We start from the raw sequence: 23848 nt of genomic DNA, 5'->3' as shown, positions 1-23848 counted from the left end.
CTATGTAACAAAACTTTTGAGGTATTATCATTCCCATTTTATAGATGAAAAAATTGAAGATCAAAGTGATGAAGTAACTTTCCTGATGTCACACAGCCAGTGTGATAGAGCTGAGACTAAAATTGGGTCTATGGAGTCAACACCATATGGAGTCAACTCCCTCAACTCCAGCACACATCTACACCTCTTCTCTCCTCCATGAGAAAGTTTATGCAGCTTTGTTAGATGGATAGTTTTTATCTTAACAACATGTTTCAGCCAAATGTTGCATTTCCTTTTATTATTAATAATGGTCGGCTACCGTATGGGTCTTTCATCCTGAGAGCACTTTTTTCCTGATAGCATTTTATGTACACTATTTAATTAATTTTTGCCTGTTTCCTGTCCAGAAAAAAACAGATAATTAACCACATTTAACAGTCACACAAATTGTTGTTGTATTTATTCAGTAACTGACCTTCACCCAACACAATAGAGCATCTGAAAATGGCACTTCAAAGTTCCAAAGAATAACCTCAATATGTTCACATCAGACAAACTCTCTCTAAACAAGTAAACGCAATCTCTTTTTTGGGGCTTTTCATCTAGCCACTTTAATCAGAACAGAAAAAAAAATAGTAACAAATTTCTACTACTATTGAACACCAATATTGACTCATTATAGTCAATGAAGAATACTTTAAATTTCAAAATTTAAATTGGCTATCAGAGTTCACATGTGCATGCAAGTAGAATAATTTTTCCTTTTAAGATTTCTGTCACAAGTCTCAGGTGGATGAGGGATATTCAAAACCTGTAAAATATGAAATGAACATGACCAGGACATGAAAATGAAGTATAATAAAAAGAACAAAGTTTTAATATTGGGTGACACAAAAAGAAAATTAGAAAACTTCTTTTTCTTATCTTAAAAAGCTATATTAGCACTCTATCTGAAAAGAGAAAAGAGTGAACATTAGTCTTTAAACAGAGGAGAATAGGAAATAGAATTATGGTAATCCAAAATTTGGGAAACGGATATAGGGAAGAAAGTACAATTTCTTCTTTTGCTAAGGCAGGAAAAGGGTTCTTTTCTTAAAAGAAGAGTATGTGGGGGCTTCCCTGGTGGCGTAGTGGTTGAGAATCTGCCTGCTAATGCAGGGGACACGTGTTGGAGCCCTGGTCTGGGAGGATCCCACATGCCGCGGAGCAACTAGGCCCGTGAGCCACAACTACTAAGCCTGCGCGTCTGGAGCCTGTGCTCCGCAACAAGAGAGGCCGCCATAGTGAGAAGCCCGCGCACTGTGATGAAGAGTGGCTCCCGCTTGCCACGACTAGAGAAAGCCCCCGCACAGAAACAAAGACGCAACACAGCAAAAATAAATTAATTAATTAATAAACTCCTACCCCCAACGTCTTCGTAAAAAAAAAAAAAAAAAAAAGAGTATGTGAATCATAGATGCTATAAATGACAAGACATAAAAATAAAAGGTTGAATTACAATGACTAGGGGGAAAATATAATTGAATTTTATTAGATTCAGTAACCAAGGTTCCTCACCCCCACACACACACTTAATTTTAGGTGGTTTAAATGCTTTAAATCCTTTCTTTTCCTATTTCATTTTTTAGGATTGGTACCAAAAGGTATTTTATGCCAACGAAAAGATGGCATAATTTCATGTTTAGTTCTGCCATGCTGCAAATGATTAAGTATAAGAAGATCATGAAATTCAATAATAAAAATCAAATTCAAAAGAAAACAGAAAAATTACATTTTAAGGTACAAAATACTCCTTTATAGACGTTACTATATGTCTTTTGGCTTCTCACACACTACAGGTCCTTAGCTTCCAGAAAAGAAAGTACCATGAAATATGAATTTCAACATCAGTCAGGACTATGTATTTAAACCATTTTCATTCCATGGTGCTTGGAAATCTGTAGATTTGGAAATCAATATTTTTCAGGAGGCGGTGGAAGCATACAACCTATCTGAATGAGTCTCAGGCAACTGTGTCAGTTTGGTAAGAATGGAGTTCCCAGCTGTCACATAAAGAAGTAGGAGACATCGATCCTCATTTCAGTATTATAGGCACCTCTTTTTCAGGGCAGAAAACTGGCTCAAAAAAAGTGAGTAAAAGAATGATTACAAGGATTTTTGGCCCTGAAGATACCTCCTGCCCTCCAAGAACAAAATCCCAGTAAGCCTAAATCCCTCCTGGGAACGAAGAACACAACAAGGTTCTCTGATCTGTTACCTGTTCTACAGAGTTTCATCTGAACAACATAAAAAATTGGGCTTCCATATATAAATCTATAACAACTACAGTAAGGATATGAAGACAAGGAGAAAAACAAATTTACACAGAAACACCGATTCACTAATCAGTTCCTTCAAACATTTGCTAAACTACTATGTTCCAGGTCCCATGGTGGGGTCTGGGTATATAGGGATGGGCAAAACAGACACAGCCTAGCTTCCCCACATCTTTGTAGTCTATGACCTAATCTTGTCAGATCCCTGAATTCCATTAGCACCGAACTCTGCCCCTGCTCCTCAACCTCGCCAGCTACTGACCATCAATCTAACAACCACCCCACCTCTCAAACAACATATGGTGTTTTTTTTTAAAAAAAAATCCACAAAACGAAGAACTTAACAATAAAAATAGAGATAATAAACAGGTCAAAGACTTGCCACAAAGTGGATAAGACCTATATAACCTTGAGTATTTATCTCATTTGGATGTTGGATATGAAAAAAGGCCCAAATACTCTGATGTTGGACTGACTATCACAAGATGCTACAAGCTCATGAGAATAAGAAGAGAAACCTCCCAGGTAGACATCTCTAAATTATAGGCAAAGGTTCTATAGTAATAGGCTGGTTCCTTTTTTATAATAAATCCAGTTGTGATGGTAGTAGGAAGGGGACAGGTAATAGGATGGTTGTTCAAGAAGAGAATCTCCTTTCCTCCCCTATAAATAAGCTTTATTCATAAAGTGAATTTTAGAATTAAGTATGGGATACATGTCCCCCCCATGATGACATTTCTGACATTAGTAAAATTTCATAAGCTCGTATGAGCTAGACCAGTCTCTGACAATGCCTTAGACGCTTAAATGGCCATACCTACTTAAAAATGGATTATGGTACTAGTAACTATATAGCAATGAACATTCAGGGAAAGGTAATGTTAGTATGTGGTCCTAAACTAAACTACTAACCACAATGCTTATTTTACTCTAAATTTATTTGAGACCAATGACCTTGCTCTGGAAACATGAACAATTTCTATCATGTGTCATTCCTTCTTCAAAATCCTTGTCTCCAGCTGTCATCCTCTACCTTTTGATTCATTGCTTCAGAGTTATCCTGTTGTAAGAGAATGGCTACTGGTATGAGATAGGTAGCAGCTACATAGTTAAAAACGGTGTGTAGAGAAACAAAGACCTTGGTAAGAGTCCCAGGGCTACTATTTTTAAGCTTTTATAAGCTGTGGGGCCTTGGACAAATTACTCGACCCTTATAAGTCTTAGTTTTATCATCAGTAAAATGAGGTTAACCCACTTATATCAGAAGTTAATTGTTAGCATATAATACGACACATAAAATATGCTTAGTGCAGGGCCCAGTTAACTGCTACTTGCTATTGTCCTTCTTAACGTTCTTGTTATTATTATTCCTAACATGCCTGATTACAGCTTCCCTCCTTCTTGACTATACTAATAAATTTATGTTTAAGATACCTGGATTCCATGCCAACTCAATTCTGTGTAAACAACAACAAAACAAAACAGATTTTCTAAAAAGTCCCTTTAATTCTTTCTTAACTTTCTAATATTCATGCTAGTAATTAAGTAGAACCCAGAGCAACTTTGCAAACAGTCCAGAGACACATTATGACATGTCACCTAAATATACAATCCAAAATGGATAAAGCACTCAAAGCAAATTTCAAAGAAATGAAAAAGAATCTCATAATGAATTGCTTCTCTCCACTCTCAGCTGTTACAGCAGATATTATCACACTAAACACAAGCTATCTTCCAGAGCTAAGAATGATGACATACACCACAGAGCGGATTTTCATTCCATTTAAGTAAAAATCTTTCAGTGATATGATCCATGGCCCATCTTTCACAGTTCTGACTGAATTATCAGAAAACACAGTTTCTGTGCAAAAGCAGCGCTTTCGCCTTTACAACTTAGTAATTTACTAATGGTTTTATATGTAAAAATATAGCTTTTGCTACAATTTTACTTCTGATAAATAGTTTCAAGAGGTTTACCAAAGAAAACAGTAACAGGCCTAATTAAGTATAGTTACTTATAAATTGCCAGGGAAAGAGAAAGACCAGAATGGTCTCAGAAGAAAATGATGCTTAATGACTACAATGAAGACTCATGAAGAGAAACAAAGCTATGGACTGGGTGATCCAAAGCAAGTTATGCAAGGGCTCCTGAAGTCCCCAGAGCAAGTGGCTAAGTTCCAGAAAGAGGGCAGCTGAGTTCCACTCCCAGTGATGCCATAAACTGTACTGCCTTTATTTTTTCTTTTGCTTTTTTTTTTTTTGGCTATAAACTAGTTAAAATTCTATAGTTCAGTTTCTAAATCTTTAGGACAAAGATATTTACTTGAGTCACAGTAGAAATTACACAGACTTCAGAATTTGGTACATGAAAAATGAGTCAAGGACAGGTGTTATAGCATGGAGGAAAAACAGGTGGGAATAAATGAATAGCTGAGACCTACAATACAAAGACTGAGTGCATATTAGAAGCTATGGTGTGAGGCTGTTAATTTTAAACAGCAGGAACAAACAACTACTTTGAAACAGAATCATTAAGACTAATGATTATATATATTCACTTATATATAACATATATTAACTATCTTATCCTAATAAACCAAAAATATAATCATGAAATACAATTATTATAAACATGCTGAAAGATTTTTAAGCTCATAAAATCTTCTAAAAGTGATACATATTTTAAAAATATAATATGTGTCATAATATGTATCAAATACAGAATTATGTTATAGATTTTATGGAGTTTTCTTTTCATATGTAAAAGTCTTTCAGGCATATTCCTCATTCATAATTTTGTGTTAAGAAAAAAATATGATTTCAAAACCAATAATGTGTTCAGGTAATGCAATTAAAATAAAATAAACTGTGCAGGATTAAGAATATATTTACTTTTTAAGGTAAAATTTTAGTAACCATTGGAAAAATAAGTGAACAAGAAGGAAGCCTTATCATCAAGCATGGAACCCGACCGGTCAGCAGGGAAAAATGACAAATTAAAATTCCATTTTTCAGACAGGAAAGGATCATTTTATTCTCACATCTTACCTATACACACAGAGCCAGAGGATCTCTCTGATCACTTGGTATTAACCCCCATTCTCACTCCCTCATTTTTCAGAATAGGAAAGTGCAATCCAAACTGGTGACTGGTGATCCCCAAATGGACTAGGTAATGCTAGACTCAGGGTTCAAATGCAAGTATTCCAACTTGTTACAGCACAGTACTCTTTCCACCAAACATTATGCCAAATGTTAAAACTTGCCATTTAAAAAAGATATTCCATATGCCTTCTGGGTAGAAATCCGGTCCATTGCAGCTTGGTAAATAACTGATTTGAGCACCTGTATTGTATCGTATGTATGCTATTGTAATAAACATACTAAGTGCTCACAAACATGAAATTTTCACTCATTTAATACACAAATACTTATATGTGTTTAAATAATAACTTTACTGATGAAAATACCAAGAAATGAATCATATTTTTGCCAGGTAGCATTTACATTAAAGGTGAATAGAGAGAAGGCTATTTTGGTTACTTCTTTGTGCTCTTTTTAGGCTACATAATATTTTCAACCTCCAATATAGAAAGTATGCCATGGGCCACCTTGTGCAGTATATACTTATTTTATATAAAACAACAAGCTTTGACTTGTTTTAAAAAGACCTTATACCTATTTTAGTTATAGAGAACTGGTTCAAAATCAGTAGCATGGAAAGTTCTTGTGATTTCTCTCACAATTGTGTCAGCCCCAAACTGCTCTGTTCAACCTTGCTGTGAGACAATCACAGTGATAGTTTTAAAATCATATGCTACGTTTTAACAATGGTACAAAGGAAAGAAAATGATTTACATAAAATCTCAAAAATAAGTGAAAATGAAATAGTATAGAACAATCTACAGTATACTACCTTTCATGTGACAAAAAGAGAAAGCAAGAATATGTATTTCTATTTACTAGACTTTGCATAAAGAAACTATAAGGATACATTAATAATTAATAAAAAGTTACCTCTGGGGTGGAGGGATGAATAAAAATGACAGGTATGTGCAGAAGCAAGACTTCTGAATGTTAACTTTTTTATCTCTCTTGATTTTAGAAAAATGTAAAGATATTCATTTCAAAAATTTTAATATAAAAAAATTGGGGCACAAAAAGCTTCTGTGTGGTGACAGAATGTCCATAGTTAACTATGATTTAACTATAATAATCTTCCTGAGGATAGAGGAACCCATGTATTTTAAATATTCCATCTTCACTGCCTAAGGCAGAGCTTAGCACACAAACACTGTATAACAAATATACAACAGTCAATTTGAAATTAAGTTCCTAAATTTTTCAGAAACAATATTCTACAACCTGGATACAGTACTAACTTCCACACATTGGGAAAAGGGGTGAAAGGGAAGATAAGAAAGGGGAAGCAGGTTGGGGGGGGGTTGGGGGAGGCTTTATTTTATGTAAATTCTCCATATTTCTTTTACTGCTGGCTACAATTTAAAGGTAAAGTGTTCTTATGTTGGATACATACTCTAAGAAGACTATAAGCAGAAACATGGCAAGCTGCTGACACTTAAAAAAAATTTTAGTAACAAATTATTAACACCAAATTTCCATTTAAAGTACTGTACTAAAAGCAGCAATACAGGAAATGTTTAGTTCTCTCAATAACAAATACCCCAAAACTGCAACCAGTATATTTCAGGTTCATTTGTTCTCCATATTTCTGGAACATATTTCCCACCATTCGTTTCCATCCTTGAAAGCTATCTTCAATATCTATGTTTTCTTATTTATTAAATGCTACTGGGAAGCTGTATCAAATCTTAAAGAAATGAGAATTGCTGTTCTATTAAAAAAAAGTTTACTGGGTTATTAAATAGTAACAAGGTCAAACAGGAGTCAAAAACTATGAGAACCTTCCTCAGGATACGGTTAATAATGTCCACATCCAAAGGCTTAAAATTTTTTTGGTACAGAACTTAATATTGGGTTGGCCAAAAAGTTTGTTCTGGTTCTTCTGTAACATCTTATGGAAAAACTGGAACGAACTTTTTGGCCAGCCCAACATTATAGCAGTGATTATTGTATATGATACTGTGTTACCCTGAGATCATTCACTGTCTCAAGGGCATGCTGCAGAAACTTCTTAAAAATGTAAATCTGTTCTAGTTCATTAACTGATTCATTTATCTAGTGAAATGTCCACTTTTAAGTAGTGTGAAAGGACAGTAATATCATGAGTGACCAGAATGGAGTAACCCTTTCTGTTTCAATGATAACTAAAAACTGCCCAAGTTTAAGGCCAATGCCTTAAAGGGCATATGCCTAAGTAGAAGCACTCCCTCCCTCTCACAAGGTTTCCTTATTTTTTTTCTTAATATAGTAAATTTAATCTAATATCTATTACCAAGTAATTGCTTATGGAAAGAAATTTAACTATTAAGTTAAAACTGGAAACATCACCAATGTTGCTCAAATGGGTGAAACGTGAAACAAACTGTGCTTCATCCACACCACGGAACACTACTCAGTAACAGAAAGAATGGGGTGTTGAGTGAAAAAACCCAATCTTAAAAGGCTACAAACTACACAGTTTCATTTATATAACATTCCTGAAATGACAAAGTTATAGAAATGGAGCACACAGGATCTCTCTCTATTACTTCTAACTACTACGTGTGCAACTACAATTATCTCCAAATTAAAATTTTATTTGAAAAAAAAAATCACTATAATTTGGGTCACCTCAACCAAAAGCAGATTTAGGTGACATTCTCAGAAACTAGTTAATATACAAAGACTCCACCAGCAGAAGGGAAAAGAAGGACTAGAGAAAACAACAAAATAGCCACAGAAAAATAAGGTTAAAGAAAACAATAAAGTAACTTAGTTACTAAAGAATATCTAATGAACATGTACATATATTTAGGACATATTAAATTTCACTCAGTATTAATTCAAGATGGAAAGCTTACCCGATGCTTTGCCTTAATTTTCTTCCTATATTCTTCTTTGTCAAATTTGTCCTCTTCTTGAAGCCTTTCCTTTGCTTTATTTAAGTTGATACCACCAGCATCGTCCTCTTCCTCAGTATCCTTGGAGACAGACTTCTGCACTTGTGGCCACTGCTGAACCAACTGCAGAGAGGAAAAAGGTGAGTATGGGGTAGGAGACAAGGAATAATAACAGAACGCCACTTTCCTTTGTATAATGATACATACTTTCTGCCTTACAACCTACATTTCTTAAACTTTCTAATAAGCTTTATAATAAAAGTGAGCAAGTCACAGAAAAGACTTTCCCAGTCAGGATAAAGTAATGCTGCCATAACTCATGAGAGCAGGATTAAAGGAAATTTTCATTAAATGATTTGGAGGAGAAGGTAGTTGCTTCAACATCACTTCAGTGTTCTTAGTATGCTATACTCCACCAACTCAGCTCCAAATGACCCGCACAGGGCGGTGGCCAGGCTGGCCAGAGGGCAGCCCCGCCACTGCCATGGCACCTTGGTGTACCTCCTGTAACACCTCTCTCACCACACTGGGTTGTTTTACTTTCCTGTAAATTAATCACTAATCTCCTTGAGGGCAGCCATATGCCTTATTCATGTGTCCTCAGAACCCAACACATTATCTGGCACACATGAGATGCTCAAAATTGACTGAAGAATCACATATCAGCTGATGATACCACACATACAAACTGAAAGAACTAACTTAAGTGTAAAGGAGAAAGTTAGTTTGGGTTTCACAAGCCTGCTCAGATCTACACAATTTTACACAAACTTTTTATGTTAGGAACAAGGTGACAAAGAAGTCAGAGCACTGATCCGGGAGTCAGGAGACCTGTCTGAATGTCCTGGCTGTTTCACTAGCCCAGTGCATAATCCTAAATGAATTACTTAATCTCTGGACATCTGTGTCATTACCTGAAAAATAAGGGTTGTTTGACTTAATAATCTTCCAGGCCTAACACGGTAAAATTCTAGACAGTTTAGACAAAAACAATTTTCTCATTTTGCCTAATAACTGGTCGCCAGGAGGACTTAAGCAGCTGCCAGTTTCTGAAAGACTGCTGATTAAAGGGCAGGCAAATGGAAGTTGCAGGCACACACATCACAGGTATTAGTGCCTCCTCTCACTCCTGTCACCACCACATTGTTCAAGATGAGATTCCGACAGAGTTGCAGCTTGAAGCAACGAACAAGGGTCACAAATGCATGAGTAGCCATGCTAGCAGTCACTGGCACTGAGGAAGCAGTGACAGGGATGAGCTGTGATGGTAAGAACACCATCCACTGCTCTGACCCTTCACTCCTTTTTCTATCAGAGTGAAAAAAATTCATCCCTCTGTGGGTTGAACAAATGGTAGCATTTCTTTCACAGTTTTACATCAGCAGTTTCAGTGCAGCGGCTCCCAGCCACACAGAGCTCCTATCAGCAATAAATTTACATTGAAACATTTTACAGTTAAGGATTTACACTCAACTTGAAGCTAATGGGTATAATATGTACAGTGAAAGTTAGTAGCACAGTAAGGAACCTCATTATGCTAACAGCACTAATCTTTTAGAGTGAGCATCGATGTTTAATACTACAACTAACTATTTTCTGGTCTAGCCTGTTTCTCAGGTGCTGACTGACCTCTTCTCAGTAATTTCACAAAGATTCATATTTTCCAATTATAGAGGCTTCCTCTGCAACTTCAACACGCTGAATTACATTCTATTTTGTTAGTTTTCATATGGTTTATACACCATTTTACTCCGTATTACTAGTGCAAATTTGGGCTTCTAAAACAAAGCCCTCTTCCCCGAAGTAACATGCAAATCTTTGTTAACTTCAGAATTAAAAGGAAACACACTCCACTGAATATAGACTGTGCAGGAAGCATTTTTATTAATAATGATGAAATATCTGATGTGATACATTACAGTCAGTATAAAAAGCTCTGTTATTTTACTGGGGTATTAGAACAGATGTTTTCTGAGGGCTATTTGTTAGGCACTATTCTAAGTGCAGAGGACAGAGTAGTAAACATAGCCAACAAATACCTTCCCTCATGTAGCTTTTCTCAACCCAGTGAAATAGAAATACCTTCCCTCAACTCACTGGAATGGAAGAAATGGACAACCACCGAATAAATACAGAATGTAAAGTCTCATAATAAGTGCTATGAAGAAAAAATAAACATAGGGCAAGGGAAATGAGATCATGGTGGACATGGGGTGCTGAGTGCTATATCAGAATGAACAGGGAAACCCGTAGGTTGGTGAGAGTGAAACAGAGACAATATTCAGAAGATCCTGCCATAATCACTGACTCCAGCCATCAGTCCTTAGGTGAGTCACTTGACATTCTAGATCTATTTCCTCTTTAAAAATGAAGATATTATTATCTAATAGAGTGATCTTTCATGAGCAATCTGTGAGTGGTAACCCCTTTCCTACTCTATTGGGATGTATTTACACTAAGACCAGGTAATGGTGAAATGAAAACCAGGCACCTATATGTCTGAGGTTATTTTAAAGCAGGGAATTCCTTCCCACAGCAGGCCAGTAAGTAAAAAACATGCCAATATGGCATCTAAAATTGAGGAACCACAGAGCAGAGGCTTTCCAGAGTCAAGCAAAAGAAGCTGTGGCCAGTACTTGTATTACTATCCTTGAGCATTTTCCCATAGAGCATGTTAACAGATGGACCCCATGACATGAAAGTCTTATCTATAAAAACAGGATTTGGAAAGTCCAAAACCAACGCTGTTGTTATTACCAGAAAGTATCCCAGCTTATTGTCAGAAAGTCATTCTTGCCTACAGATGCAGAGCTGACCAATTACCTACAGTAACAATGAAAGGAATTGCCCGAGTGTTTTAGAGAAACATTATTTTTCTTATTAAAGAATGGCAAGTCAGCAGGAGAGTCAAACTCTTTCTAATACTTGGAATGTACCTCAGAAATGAAGCATTTACAGAATCTTACCTCTCCTTCATCAGTAAATGTTATTTTCTTATTTACTTTAAAATTTCTCTTCATTACTTTTTTTGCTTCTGCAACCTTGGTCACTTTTTTCTCCACACTGGATTTAGAAGGTTCTTTCTTCTGTGTGAGAATATACAAAAAAACACAGATGATTAGGTAAATGGCTGTTTTATATTAACAATTTAACACTGGCAATACACTTTCCAAAACTGAGTGTGTTTATTGCTCCTTGGCTAATGAGAAGCACCAAAACTGCTGTCCAGAAATAAAATTATTAGACTTATTAACTAATGAACCCCCAGTGCTAAAGGAGTTTAAGTTTGAATGTGAATGTGAGACGTAAATAATCTTAAATTTCTTCTGTTACTAAAACTGTGTTATCCCAATAATGTTAAAGCATCAGAAACTACATAATAATGTGATAAATGGACATGTAAGATAAAGCAAGCTATCTTCCAGCTAAAGACAGCACATTTTAAAAATAGCACATTTTAAAAATGGCTCTAACTTTCAAGTACACACTTAAAATTTTAGACTAGGAAAATGTTTCCCTGGAAAGCAAAATGACTCCAATACATTGTTTGTGACTCAACAATCTTCCTCCCATTACAGTAGTTCACTATATGAATACTGGAAAACATCCTATGATGACTAAGATGTGTTCAAAGATGAGATGGAGTTAAGAGTTCTTGAACAGGAAGTTTGTCAACCAAAATAAGTTTCTCCCTGTAGTATACCTTGTGAACACAGGGCACTAATACGACTTCCTTCCACCCAGTCATTCCTCCTATACCTCTTTTACCCTGCAAACACCACCAATACAACCACCAGGCTGGAGTCTATGTTACTGACTCCTACTGGATCTTCTTGGTTTTATGGCTAGGCTGATTCTCAAGGATCCTGGGTTAGCTGATACTCTGTCACCAACCCTCAGCTTATGATAGAGAAAATGCTGATCAAACAGTGCAAATCTGAGAGAATCATCATGATGTAAAAATAACAATTAAACAGGAGTAAGTTATCACTTAAATAAAGCACAAAAAATACTGAGGAGCAACAGGAGCAAACTTTCTGGGGGTGATGATAATGGTCTACATCTCGATAGGAGTTTGAGTTACACAGGTGTATACACTTGTCAAAATTCATCAAATGTTACACTTAAAATTGGTGCATTTCATTGTATATAAATTTCTACCTCAAAGAAGAATCCTGTAAACAATACTGAACTTTAAGTTAATGCCAGGCAAGCTGAAGTATATGGAAGAAAGTGTAATGATATTAACAACTTACTCAGAAATGCATTAAATAAAAAAAGGATAATGAATGGATTGATGGGAAATTACACGAGAAAGGAAATATGACAAAAAGTTAACTATAGAATATGAGTGATGGATATTTTGGTATCCAAAGTACAGTTTTTCAACTTTTCTGTATGTTTGAAATTTACTGCTATAAAATACAAAAGCCCAGTTCCTAGGAACAAGAGAAACAGTCAAAATAGCAAAGAGACCAAAAACTGTCAGAATAAAATAATAGTCAGTCAGAAGAATCAATTCTGCAGAGTGAAACCTTCGAGTGATGTGGGTCTACATCAAGAGCTTTAGGGAAATCCATGATACTACAGAAATTACGTAACAAAATTTGGGGGTATTTGCATCTCCGCAGTTTTATGATTATCATGGTTTCTAAAAGGGCTCTGTGATCTCCCCTCCTCCCCACAAAAAAAAGGTTAAATTGTTTGTTTGTTTGTTTGTTTTAGGGAAGCCACTGAAAGAAGGAACAGAAATGTCAACATGGGTGAGAAGACATGTTTATTGTAATTTCCTAATAGGCTGTGGCTTTGCTCTGATACTCTAGAATTAATCCTCACTCATTCAAATATGCACTGTTACCAAAACACAAGATATCATAGTACATACTGCCCCAGCAGTGAAAGACCCTCAATGAACCTAACTCTAACAATGGGGGGAAAAAACATTAAACATTAACTATTTAATCACAGATGTAGTAAGTGCACAGAAAAAATACAAAGGATGAATAAATCTTTAATAGGGTGCCTGCCCTAGCTAGTCTAGGGTGAGGAGAGGAAGTCAAAGAAAACTTCCTTTTCAGGGACAGATGTTTGAATGGAGTAGCAAACACCCAAACACTGCTGCATTACTGACACACTGGTGATGAACACAATACCTTCTGTGTGTCCACTGATGGCGTATTTCACATATGGCTTATAAGACAGTTTTAGTTCAATGTCATTCTTTTGAATATTAATTTTAGCAGGTAACACATGCTTATTTATTCTGTAAAGGATATTCAGTTAAAAAGCTGCATTTATGGGCTTCCCTGGTGGCGCAGTGGTTGAGAATCTGCCTGCCAATGCAGGGGACACGGGTTCGAGCCCTGGTCTGGGAAGATCCCACATGCCACGGAGCAGCTAGGCCCATGAGCCACAACTACTGAGCCTGCGCATCTGGAGCCTGTGCTCCGCAACAAGAGAAGCCGCGATAGTGAGAGGCCCACGCACCACGATGAAGAGTGGCCCCCGCTTGCCGCAACTGGAGAAAGCCCTCGCACAGAAATGAAGACCCAACACAGCCAAAAATAAATAAATAAAAATAAAGAATTATTCTAAAAAAAAAAAAAAAAGCTGCATTTATGTCCTCTTTGGCTATCTCAGTTTATGCCCCAAGAAGCAAACACTGCTACTAGCTTTTTCTGTACCCTTCCAGAGACATTCTACCCACATTCAGGTACATATAAAGAGCAACAAGTTATTAAAAGAGCCCTCCCTGCAATTAACAGTCTTGTATTTACACCTTCATATACATGTGTATTTACCTATCTAGGATACATTTCTAAAACTTAAAGCACTTGGTCAAAGAGTATGTGTATTTAAATTTTGGAAGATATTTCCAGAGAAGTTATACAAATTTATAACCCAATCAAAAATCTGAGAGTAGGGCCTCCCTGGTGGCGCAAGTGGTTGAGAGTCCGCCTGCCGATGCAGGGGATACGGGTTCGTGCCCCGGTCTGGGAGGATCCCATATGCCGCGGAGCGGCTGGGCCCGTGAGCCATGGCCGCTGAGCCTGCGCGTCCGGAGCCTGCGCGTCCGGAGCCTGTGCTCCGCGACGGGGGAGGCCACAACAGTGAGAGGCCCGCATACCGCAAAAAAAAAAAAAAAAAAAAAATCTGAGAGTAACTGCTTCTCCTTATCTATTCAAACAAAGTATTGGTTTGGCCAAAAAGTTCTGTAAGATCTTAGGGAAAAACCCAAACAAACTTTTTGGCCAGCCCAATATAATATTAGGCTTTATGTTTACCAGTCAACTAGGTGAAAAAATAGTATCTCAGGGAAGTTTTAATTTGAATTTGTATTTTAAACATAGCAGAACATCTCTGCAAAGGCATTTATTTTTCAGTGCACTGTATATATTCTTTGCCAGCATTTTTAATGAATTCCTGGAATTTCATTTATTAATTTGTGAAATTTCTTCATTGGTTAAAGATGCTTCAATATTTTCTCCCACTTCATCATTTATGTCTATACTTCTGCCATATAGGGTAATATTCTTTTGTTTTGCTTTGTTTTTGGCTTTTGCCAAGCATATATTTTTAATTCTTATAAAATTAATTTTTTTAAATAATAAAATTTTCTGGGTTTTCTAGGTCTGTGCCATACTTAATACTTTTCCAACTAAAAGACTTTTTAAAAATGAATTTAACTCCTTAAAATGCAGGTCTTACTTTTCTTAAAAGTTTCAACACTGTCTCTTGAACAAGGGGGAAAGTACTCATTAATATTTTACATTTCCATTCATTGTCACAAAAAAATATAAATTATACCTATTGCTAGGCAAGAGTTATATTTTGACTATAAGCCTTTATATTATTGGTATAAGAATGAAATCTGCAGCAGTCAGAAAGTATAATGAAAGATTTCCTGACAAGACATAAAACATCAAAATGCAATTTTCATTTCTATTTGCACTTCTTCCACAACATGTATGCTATACTTTAAAATAAAATGCCAAGGGCTTCCCTGGTGGCGCAGTGGTTGAGAGTCTGCCTGCCGATGTAGGGAACACGGGTTCGTGCCCCAGTCCAGGAGGATCCCGCATGCTGAGGAGCGGCTGGGCCCGTGAGCCATGGCCACTGAGCCTGCACGTCCGGAGCCTGTGCTCCGCAACGGGAGAGGCCACAACAGTGAGAGGCCCGCGTACCACAAAAAAAATAAAATAAAAAAATAAAATAAAATAAAATAAAATAAAATAAAATGCCAAGAGGAAAAATGTCATAAAATACAAAGCTAATAAAGCATCAAGTCATTCTCGATAGTGATAGCTGCAGCAGGTTGCCATGAATAACTTGGAAGATAAAAGAACAACGAGAACAGTTAAAAACACAATAACAGTTCCTATCAAAAGGGCCACGTTAGTTAATATTGGCTACAAGAAGATTCAAAATACAATCAATGAAAAAAACTACCTTAGTATAAACATTACTAGATATCATAGAGGATAAAATAAAAGTATTATTGCAAAACGATGAAAAACAAAACCATAAGGAGATGAAAGTTAAAATTAAAGGGAAAGATACTCCAAAGAAATCAGATTTTTATCTTTCCCTAAAGTAGCTCCATGTGTGTCACTGAATAATTAATAGTTTATAATAGAAACTGTATCTAAAAGTGAAGAAAACCAACAAAAATAAAGAACTATCAATCCTGGTAGGAACCTTAGAGGATACCTATTATGCCCTCATATTAAAGATAAGGGCCTTTTGTAACATTTATAAACACTGTTGCCCCAAAGTCCAAATGTACTTAACTTGAGATATTTCTGCTGCCTAAATAACCAAACCCTACTAGAACTTGTTTATTACTTTTTTCTAAAAAAAAGCAAAACTGCCTGCCATGTAAACTTAATCCTTAATCATTTTATATTTGCTGAACTACAATGATTCACAAATTTTAATTTTACAGTATAAAATAAAGATGTATTATTTGACAATCTATCTTAAAGCTATCTAAACTTCTCTGATGATGAGTGATGTTGAGCACATTTTCATGTACTTATTGCCTATTTGTATATCTTCTTTGGAGAAAAGTCTATTCAGGTTGTTTGCCCATTTTAAAATATGGTTATTTGTTTTTTTGTTTTTAAGTTGTATGAGTTCCTTATATATCTAAGATATTAACCCTTTATCAGATACATCATCTGTAAATATTTTCTCCCATTCTATAGATTGCCTTTTTAACTTGTTTCCTTTGCTGTGTAGAGCTTTTTAGTTTGATGCAGTCCCTTTGCTTATTTCAGCTTTTGTTGCCAATGCTTTTGGCATCTTAACCAAAAGATCATTGCTAAGAATATTCTATTCAAATTACAAGACCCCAACCCTACCTCCTTTCTGATGAGAATCATAGCTATTATAGAATTTATTTGTATGAGATACTTGTCTCATTACTTGATATTGACACTTCATAAATTATATCTAAAAGATTGCCTAAATGACTCATTCTACAAATACTTCCAAATTTTTAAATTTTATAAATAATGTGTGTTTATTCTAAACACAAAATCATATAGATGAGAGCCTACATAGCCCAACAAAATTCCTCATTTATTTTAAGTTTAGATCAGTCCTTGTATATTAAGGAGCTTAATATACAATTAAGTCCATCTTATATTAAGAAGCAAACCATAAGTAAATGTTAATCTTTCTCTATTCTGTATGGTCAATAAGGCCATGCACTACTAATTTCACTGTAGTCTGTGAACTCCAATTTCAATGTATAAAGTAATGAGAATGGTTACTGAGCACTACAACATATTAAGCAGCAATGACAAAATATTTATTATGAAATATTTGTCATTCCTTTTTAAAAAAAGATATATAATAAACTCAAACTGGCCTTGGTACCTAGGTTAGTTAAGCCAATTTTGACCGGCCATTTTAAGACATTTAAGAGATGCTGATGCCAACCTCCCAAACTCCCAAGACAAGGTAATCACTGCTACTGGTGATAATAAACTAAGTTAAAAGACTTGGGGCAGCATTTATAAAACTACTAGAAACAATATGACACTAAGGTATACTCTCTTGGGGAAAGCAACTAAGCTGTCTACTTCTCTACCAGCTTCCACGGTTCCAGTGTCTGCCATTTTTCTAAATTGGTTAACGCTGGTAAATCACAAGACATGAATGGGATATATCTTAACTAAGAGAGAAATAATAAACCTCACTACCACGTCCAGTCCAAGCCATGTTCACAACTACACATACATCAAGTTTCCAAGCTCTGCCTTCTGTTGTATACAAAAGTTAGCTAAGCAAAAAGTACCAAATGAAAGGTCAAAGGCCAGCCTACATGTACACATGTCAACAAAATGTGCTTGGATTATGTCCAGTCATTTAAAATTGGATATTCTTAAAAATACACCATTTATAAAATAGTGTTATACAAAGCCATATAATGGTGATTTTAAAATATTGGCATTATTAAATACAGAACTTGGAAGGATGAAAAGGCCAAAATCACCTAGAAAAATAACACTGCATGAACCTGTATATGTAGAAGTTAAGAGGTTTTCAAGATCACATAACAATACCAGCAAGGTTAGGGCTGGAACTCTAAATCCTGGGGTAGAGGGGTGGGCAAAATAAAGGGGATTAAGAGGTAAGAACTTCCAGCTATAAAATACATAAGTCGCAGGATGTAATGTACAGCATAGGAAATATAGCCAATAATACTGTAATAACTTTTTTTTTAATTTTGACAGATGGTAACCAGACTTACTGTGGTGACCACTTCATGATATATAAAAATACTGAATCACTATGTTGTACACCTGACACTAATATAATATTGTAAATCAGTTATACTTAAAAACAACAAAAATAAAACCGATATTGATCACCAAAAAAAACAACCCCCAAAACCTAGTCTGTGATCTTACCTTAATACCACATATAACTAATAAAATATCTTAGAAACATCTCAGAGACCACACTTTCCTCTGAGAATCATAATTTTCCTAAACAATACTCAGAAACTCCATAAAATGGAAATCAAAAGCTGGTCAACAACGAACAATTTTCTTTAAAACGCAAAGAATTTCTCAAGGAATGCATTTTAAAAGTGTTTTTCTTTTTTTTTTCTTTTTTTAATGGCAGGACCAGATATATGACTAAAACTGACCTCTATTTTTTTTTAAATCTCTCAAAAGCATAACATCTAGAAAAAAGTATTCTGCCTCTCAATGTGCTTTTTTTTCCGGTAAATTGCATGCTGAGCGTGCAGTGATTAATATAATTTCCATCTACCCTCTTTAGCACTTAAACATTTTAAAAAGTTTGACAGCGACTGAAAGGTGTTGACAGATTCTTGCTCATTTGTTTATTTTTCTCCTACCTTATAATGAGTCCCTGTTATTTCACTAGTAAATCTGTAACACTAAAATGTAATATTCTGGACTACCACTTACTAAAAACTACTGTAAACCACACTTCCCAAAGAAGTAAAATGAAATTTTTGCTAAGCTCCAAACTCCTTATGCTACATAGCCAAGCAACACTTTTCATTTTTTTAAATCACTCTTCTTCCTACTGTCCCATCCACAAACTAGAAAATGTAGGAGCTATCAATATGCTTGATGCACAGCAAAGGAAAGCATAAACAAAATGAAAAGACAACCTACAGACTGGCAGAAAGTATGTGCAAACGATGCAACTGACAAGGGGCTTAATTTCCAAAATATACAAACAGTTCATACAACTCAGTAACAAAAACACAAAAAACCCAACCAGAAATATGGACATAAGACTTAAATAGACATTTCTCCAAAGAAAACATACTGATGGCCAAAAGGTACATGAAAAGATGCTCAACATTGCTAATTATTAGAAAAATGCAAATCAAAACTACAATGAGACATTCAACCTTACACTGGTCAGAATGGCCATCATCAACAAGTCTACAAATAGGACTTCCCTGGTGGCACAGTGGTTGAGAGTCCGCCTGCCGATGCTAGGGGACACGGCTTCGTGCCCCGGTCCGGGAAGATCCCACATGCCGTGGAGCGGCTGGGCCCGTGAGCCATGGCCGCTGAGCCTGTGCGTCCGGAGTCTGTGCTCCGCAACGGGAGAGGCCACAACAGTGAGAGGCCCGTGTACCGCAAAAAAAAAAAAAAAAAAAAAAAAAAGTCTACAAATAATAAATGCTGGAGAGGGTGTGGAAAAGTAGGAACCCTCCTACACTGTTGGTGGGAATGTAAATTGGTGCAGCCACTATGGAGCACAGTATGAAGGCTCCTTAAAAAACTAAAATAGAGTTACCATATGATCCAGCAATCTCACTCCTGGGCATATATCCGGAGAAAAACATAAATTGAAAAGATACATGCACCGCAATGTTCATTGCAGCACTACTTACAATAGCCAAGACATGGAAGCAACCTAAATGTCCATCAATGGATGAACAGATAAAGAAGACGTTGTGTGTGTGTATGTACATATATATATACATACACACACACAAATATATATACACACAATGGAATATGACTCAGCCATAGAAAAGAATGAAATAATGCCATTTGCAGCAACATAGATGAACTAAAGATTATCATACTAAGCGAAATAAGTCAGAGAAAGACAAATAAGTCAGAGAAAGACAAGTATCACTTATATGTGGAATCTAAAAAAAAAAAGATACAAATGAACTTATTTATAAAACAGAAATAGACTCACAGACATAGAAAACAATCTTATGGTTACCAAAGGGGAAGTGGGGGGATAAATTAGGAGTTTGGGATTAGCAGATATAAACTACTATATATAAAATATATAAACAATAAGGTCCTACTGTATAGCACAAAGAACTATATTCAATATCTTATAATAAACCATAACAGAAAAGAATATGAAAAAGAATATTTATATACACACGCATATGTATAACTGAATCACTTTGCTGTACACCAGAAACTAACACAACATCGTAAATTAACTATACTTCAATTTTTTAAAAAATGCTTGAAATTCTCCCACAAAAGGAAAGTTTAATTTAAGATTCAACACTGGCTGTCTTTTGAGACCTTTTCTTACTTTCTTCCCTCGGTCTTCTGGTGATTATCTTTCATGGTTTTTCTTACACTCTACTTCTATTTTTAAGAAATTCTGCTACTTCTATTTTACTCCTCTTAGATACCACACCGAACTCCCAGAGGATATGGACTTTGTCTTACTCATTGTTCAATTCCTAGAGTAAGTGCCTAACACCGTACCTGGGCAAACCAATAATTATTTGTGAAGCTGAGCTGAGACTGGTCAAATCAAGACCAATTTTTGTTGGGAGCAACATTCATTCAAAGACTCTGAAATGCATTCTTCTGTTACCTATTCTGACATTAACTTACTTAAATAGCATAAAAATAAACAAACATATAATATTTCACATTTGACACTTATTAGTTGAGAAAATGGATTCACTGACTCTGGACAATAAAGTATGATGCAAGAAGTAGAACTGTCTGTAAATGAAGTCAGGAGTTACTCCGGGTGCCTAGTCAGTGAGCTGGAATCACTCCTTCATCCCCTTCTCCCAGCAGGAGAGGCTCTGTGACCTCACTCAGCTTTAGACAAAGCCAGAGCTTCTTCCCTTAGCAGGGCAAACCCAACTTTCCATGGGCCCCAGGTCTCCACATGCTGGACAGATGAATTTCTTAGATGACTGCAGGCATCCACACTATTCTGTCTGATTCCCAAGTAGTCTGTGTGACAATTCACATATGAGGTTGATCTACCACGTATTCTAATACATAAGAAAGAATAATATATAGGACAGGATACCTTCACTAGAATAAATACCTATGCTTTATATTGAGCAGACTGTCAAACCTCTGGCATCCCTCTGTGTGGAATAATAAAAGGATGGGAAACCCATGCCTTACCTTCTTCTTGCTGATCCTGGCTTTTCCCCATAAAATGTCACCTGTTCCCAATAAAGCCTATTCCTTAATCCATGCCATGATATTGTGAAATTTGTCCTAAGCTCTGATGCATGACGAGTGCCAATCCAGATGGACTTACCAGCAGATCAGAAGGTCACTAAACTTATCTTTGAGAATTTTATAGAACAGTAGCTAATTAGAGATGCCACCTGCCAGGTACCATGCTAGATGTTTTACATTTCATTTACTCCTCACAACTTCCCTTTTGAGGTATTTCCTGCATCTTACAGGTGATGATGAAACTGACAATAAAATAAGTTTAACAATTATCCTGCTAAAAGAGATAGAGGGAGGTTCTAAACACAGACCCATCAAACTCAAATTTTATAATCTCAAACACTGAAGCTCATGCTCTTCTCAGGACTCTACAATGTCACTGATTTTAAAAACTTTAGAAACATTGTTTGTAGGAAACTTTAGTCTACTTTCCAAATGCTGGAGCCCATAACCTCTCTCAGAAATTGAAATATTATTTCTACTTGAACAAATCCTTTGATAGCGAATTCACTAAATAAAGAAAATGTTGTTGCACTGGGCACCTATTGCTATCTTTCCTATGTATTTTTAAAAGAATAAATTACATTAATAGAAAACAGCAAGGAAAATTACTCTTTTTACTAAAAAATTAATGTAGTTTCCAAACCACAAAAGCAATTAATATTGGTCAAAATCCCAATCTAATTGCTTTTTTCAAAGTTCCACTGTTACCCTTTAGAGGTCTCTTCTGGTAATGAAAACAAAGACAAATTGAATTTTCTTATGTCAATCTAGGAAAAAGAAAATAGTAATTACAGATAGAGGTGAAATAAAGTTGGGGGTGGTAGAGAGCTAATAAGAGTTCTGTGACAAGAGTGAGAGAAGACTGGGGACAAAAGAGACAATATGTATGGAACAATATAGACAAGAAAAAGGACAGCTGTGCAGAGTCAAGACAGTTACAGTAATAAAAGGAGACAATGTGAAAACAAAACCACAAGAAAGGAAGGAACAAGGGAAAGGAAACGCTTTAAGAAAACAAATTCCTCTCACGATTAGTGATGTGTTGCAAAAACACTGCACCATACAGCCAATTCACTTTTTTCCCCTAACAGACACCTAACCAAACTATCAACTCTAAATAGGGAAAACATACTGACAGGATGCATAACTGTCTTCCATCTCCCAAATATTCTCTTCCTTACACCAAAAGAAAGCCTGAGATATAAGAATAGAAGTGGTAAGTTCAAAAGAAAAGAGTATATTAAAACATGAAATGAATCTTTAGAACTCAGTGTGGTTATTTCCAAGTTAGTATGCTACCACTGACCAATACTATTTATAACATATCTTAAACCGGTTCTTCTCCAAAAACTTGAATTATTTAAATCATACAATAATTTGAAGGATTTGGTTCAATCATTAATAACTCAGTGATGATCCTAATAAAAGATTTACCTAAAACTAATTTCAAATACATTCAATTTCAATCTAATCAAGTAAACAGGCTGAAGTGATGGGAATTTTCTCTATTAAAATGCAATTAATTCTCCACTCATGTATTAAGAATTCTGGAGTCAGCATATTATGAAGCTCACTAGTAATTTGCTTCATTAGTTCTGAATCTAAGATGCCAGATGTCAAAACTTCCTAATAAAGACTAATAAAGACTTGATCAAAATAGTACTATTATCAGCTATTTATTTGAGCACCTACACTAAGCCTTGTTCAATGGAAGGCATAGCATCTGGATAATTTTTAACTTGCTTTGGAATGGACTAACCATTTTAAGAACAGTAAGTTGTAATTCACTGCTTTGTCAGAAATCAGCTGCTATACCTTGACAATCATGTTAAAGTAAGCTCCACCACCTTACTCAGAGAAGCATGCATGCATGTTTTTTTTGGTGGAGGAAGGCACAGAGGGAGGGAGCAAATATGAATGTGTATGAGTAACTTATCAGTTTCTAGAGAGTTGCTTTCCCTGAACTTATCCTGGCATCATCTCTCCAGTTACTTAAGATAGGTATTGAAAATTGCCATAAAAAAATTTATTACTTTATGTACTGTAGGACAGTTGTTGAATTGCAAGGAAAAGCTGTGTTTCTCTAAAGTAGAAGAATGTTTTCTCCATATGGAAAAAGTGTTCTTCTTTTCATTTTGGCACTTAAGACCTCAGAGCCAAATTCCTGAACCATATTAAGAGCCAGGTAAAACCTTGCATGACCTGCATATTTAATTTCCCACCAGTCATTTCTATTCTACCTATATTTTGCATGCCTGATGTTTTCTACTTTATTACACTTAGAAGTATTTTTTAAGCCACTTCAAATTCCTTGTGGGATTAGGAGGGATAAAATATAATTGAAAGGAATAAAGGAAGCTCAGTTATTTATACATCAAACACTGACTAAGTACCTATTATATCCCAAGTCCTATCCTAGGCACTTAGGCTATAGTGAAGCTTGGATTCTAGTCGGAAAACACAGACACACACACATACACACAAACACACACAGACACACACACACACTAATATGTCAAGGAGCTTTACGAGCTAGAAACAAAGGCAGAGTAAG

General features: G+C 35.8%; 1 protein-coding gene across 1 annotated transcript in view; it reads right to left on the bottom strand.

The window, feature by feature from the left end:
- Positions 1-23848, bottom strand: part of DDX10 (DEAD-box helicase 10) — a 273250-nt gene that overhangs the window by 98880 nt on the left and 150522 nt on the right. The window contains exons 14-15 of the mRNA XM_060104813.1: positions 11287-11406; positions 8282-8443 (exon numbers count right to left, since the gene is read on the bottom strand). Coding sequence (XP_059960796.1) covers positions 8282-8443; positions 11287-11406 — 282 coding nt within the window. The remainder of the gene's footprint in view (positions 1-8281; positions 8444-11286; positions 11407-23848) is intronic.

The sequence above is a fragment of the Mesoplodon densirostris genome, chromosome 7 (genome assembly GCF_025265405.1).
Source record: "Mesoplodon densirostris isolate mMesDen1 chromosome 7, mMesDen1 primary haplotype, whole genome shotgun sequence".
Lineage (NCBI taxonomy): Eukaryota > Metazoa > Chordata > Mammalia > Artiodactyla > Ziphiidae > Mesoplodon > Mesoplodon densirostris.
This window is presented reverse-complemented; position numbering and strand designations above follow the sequence as displayed.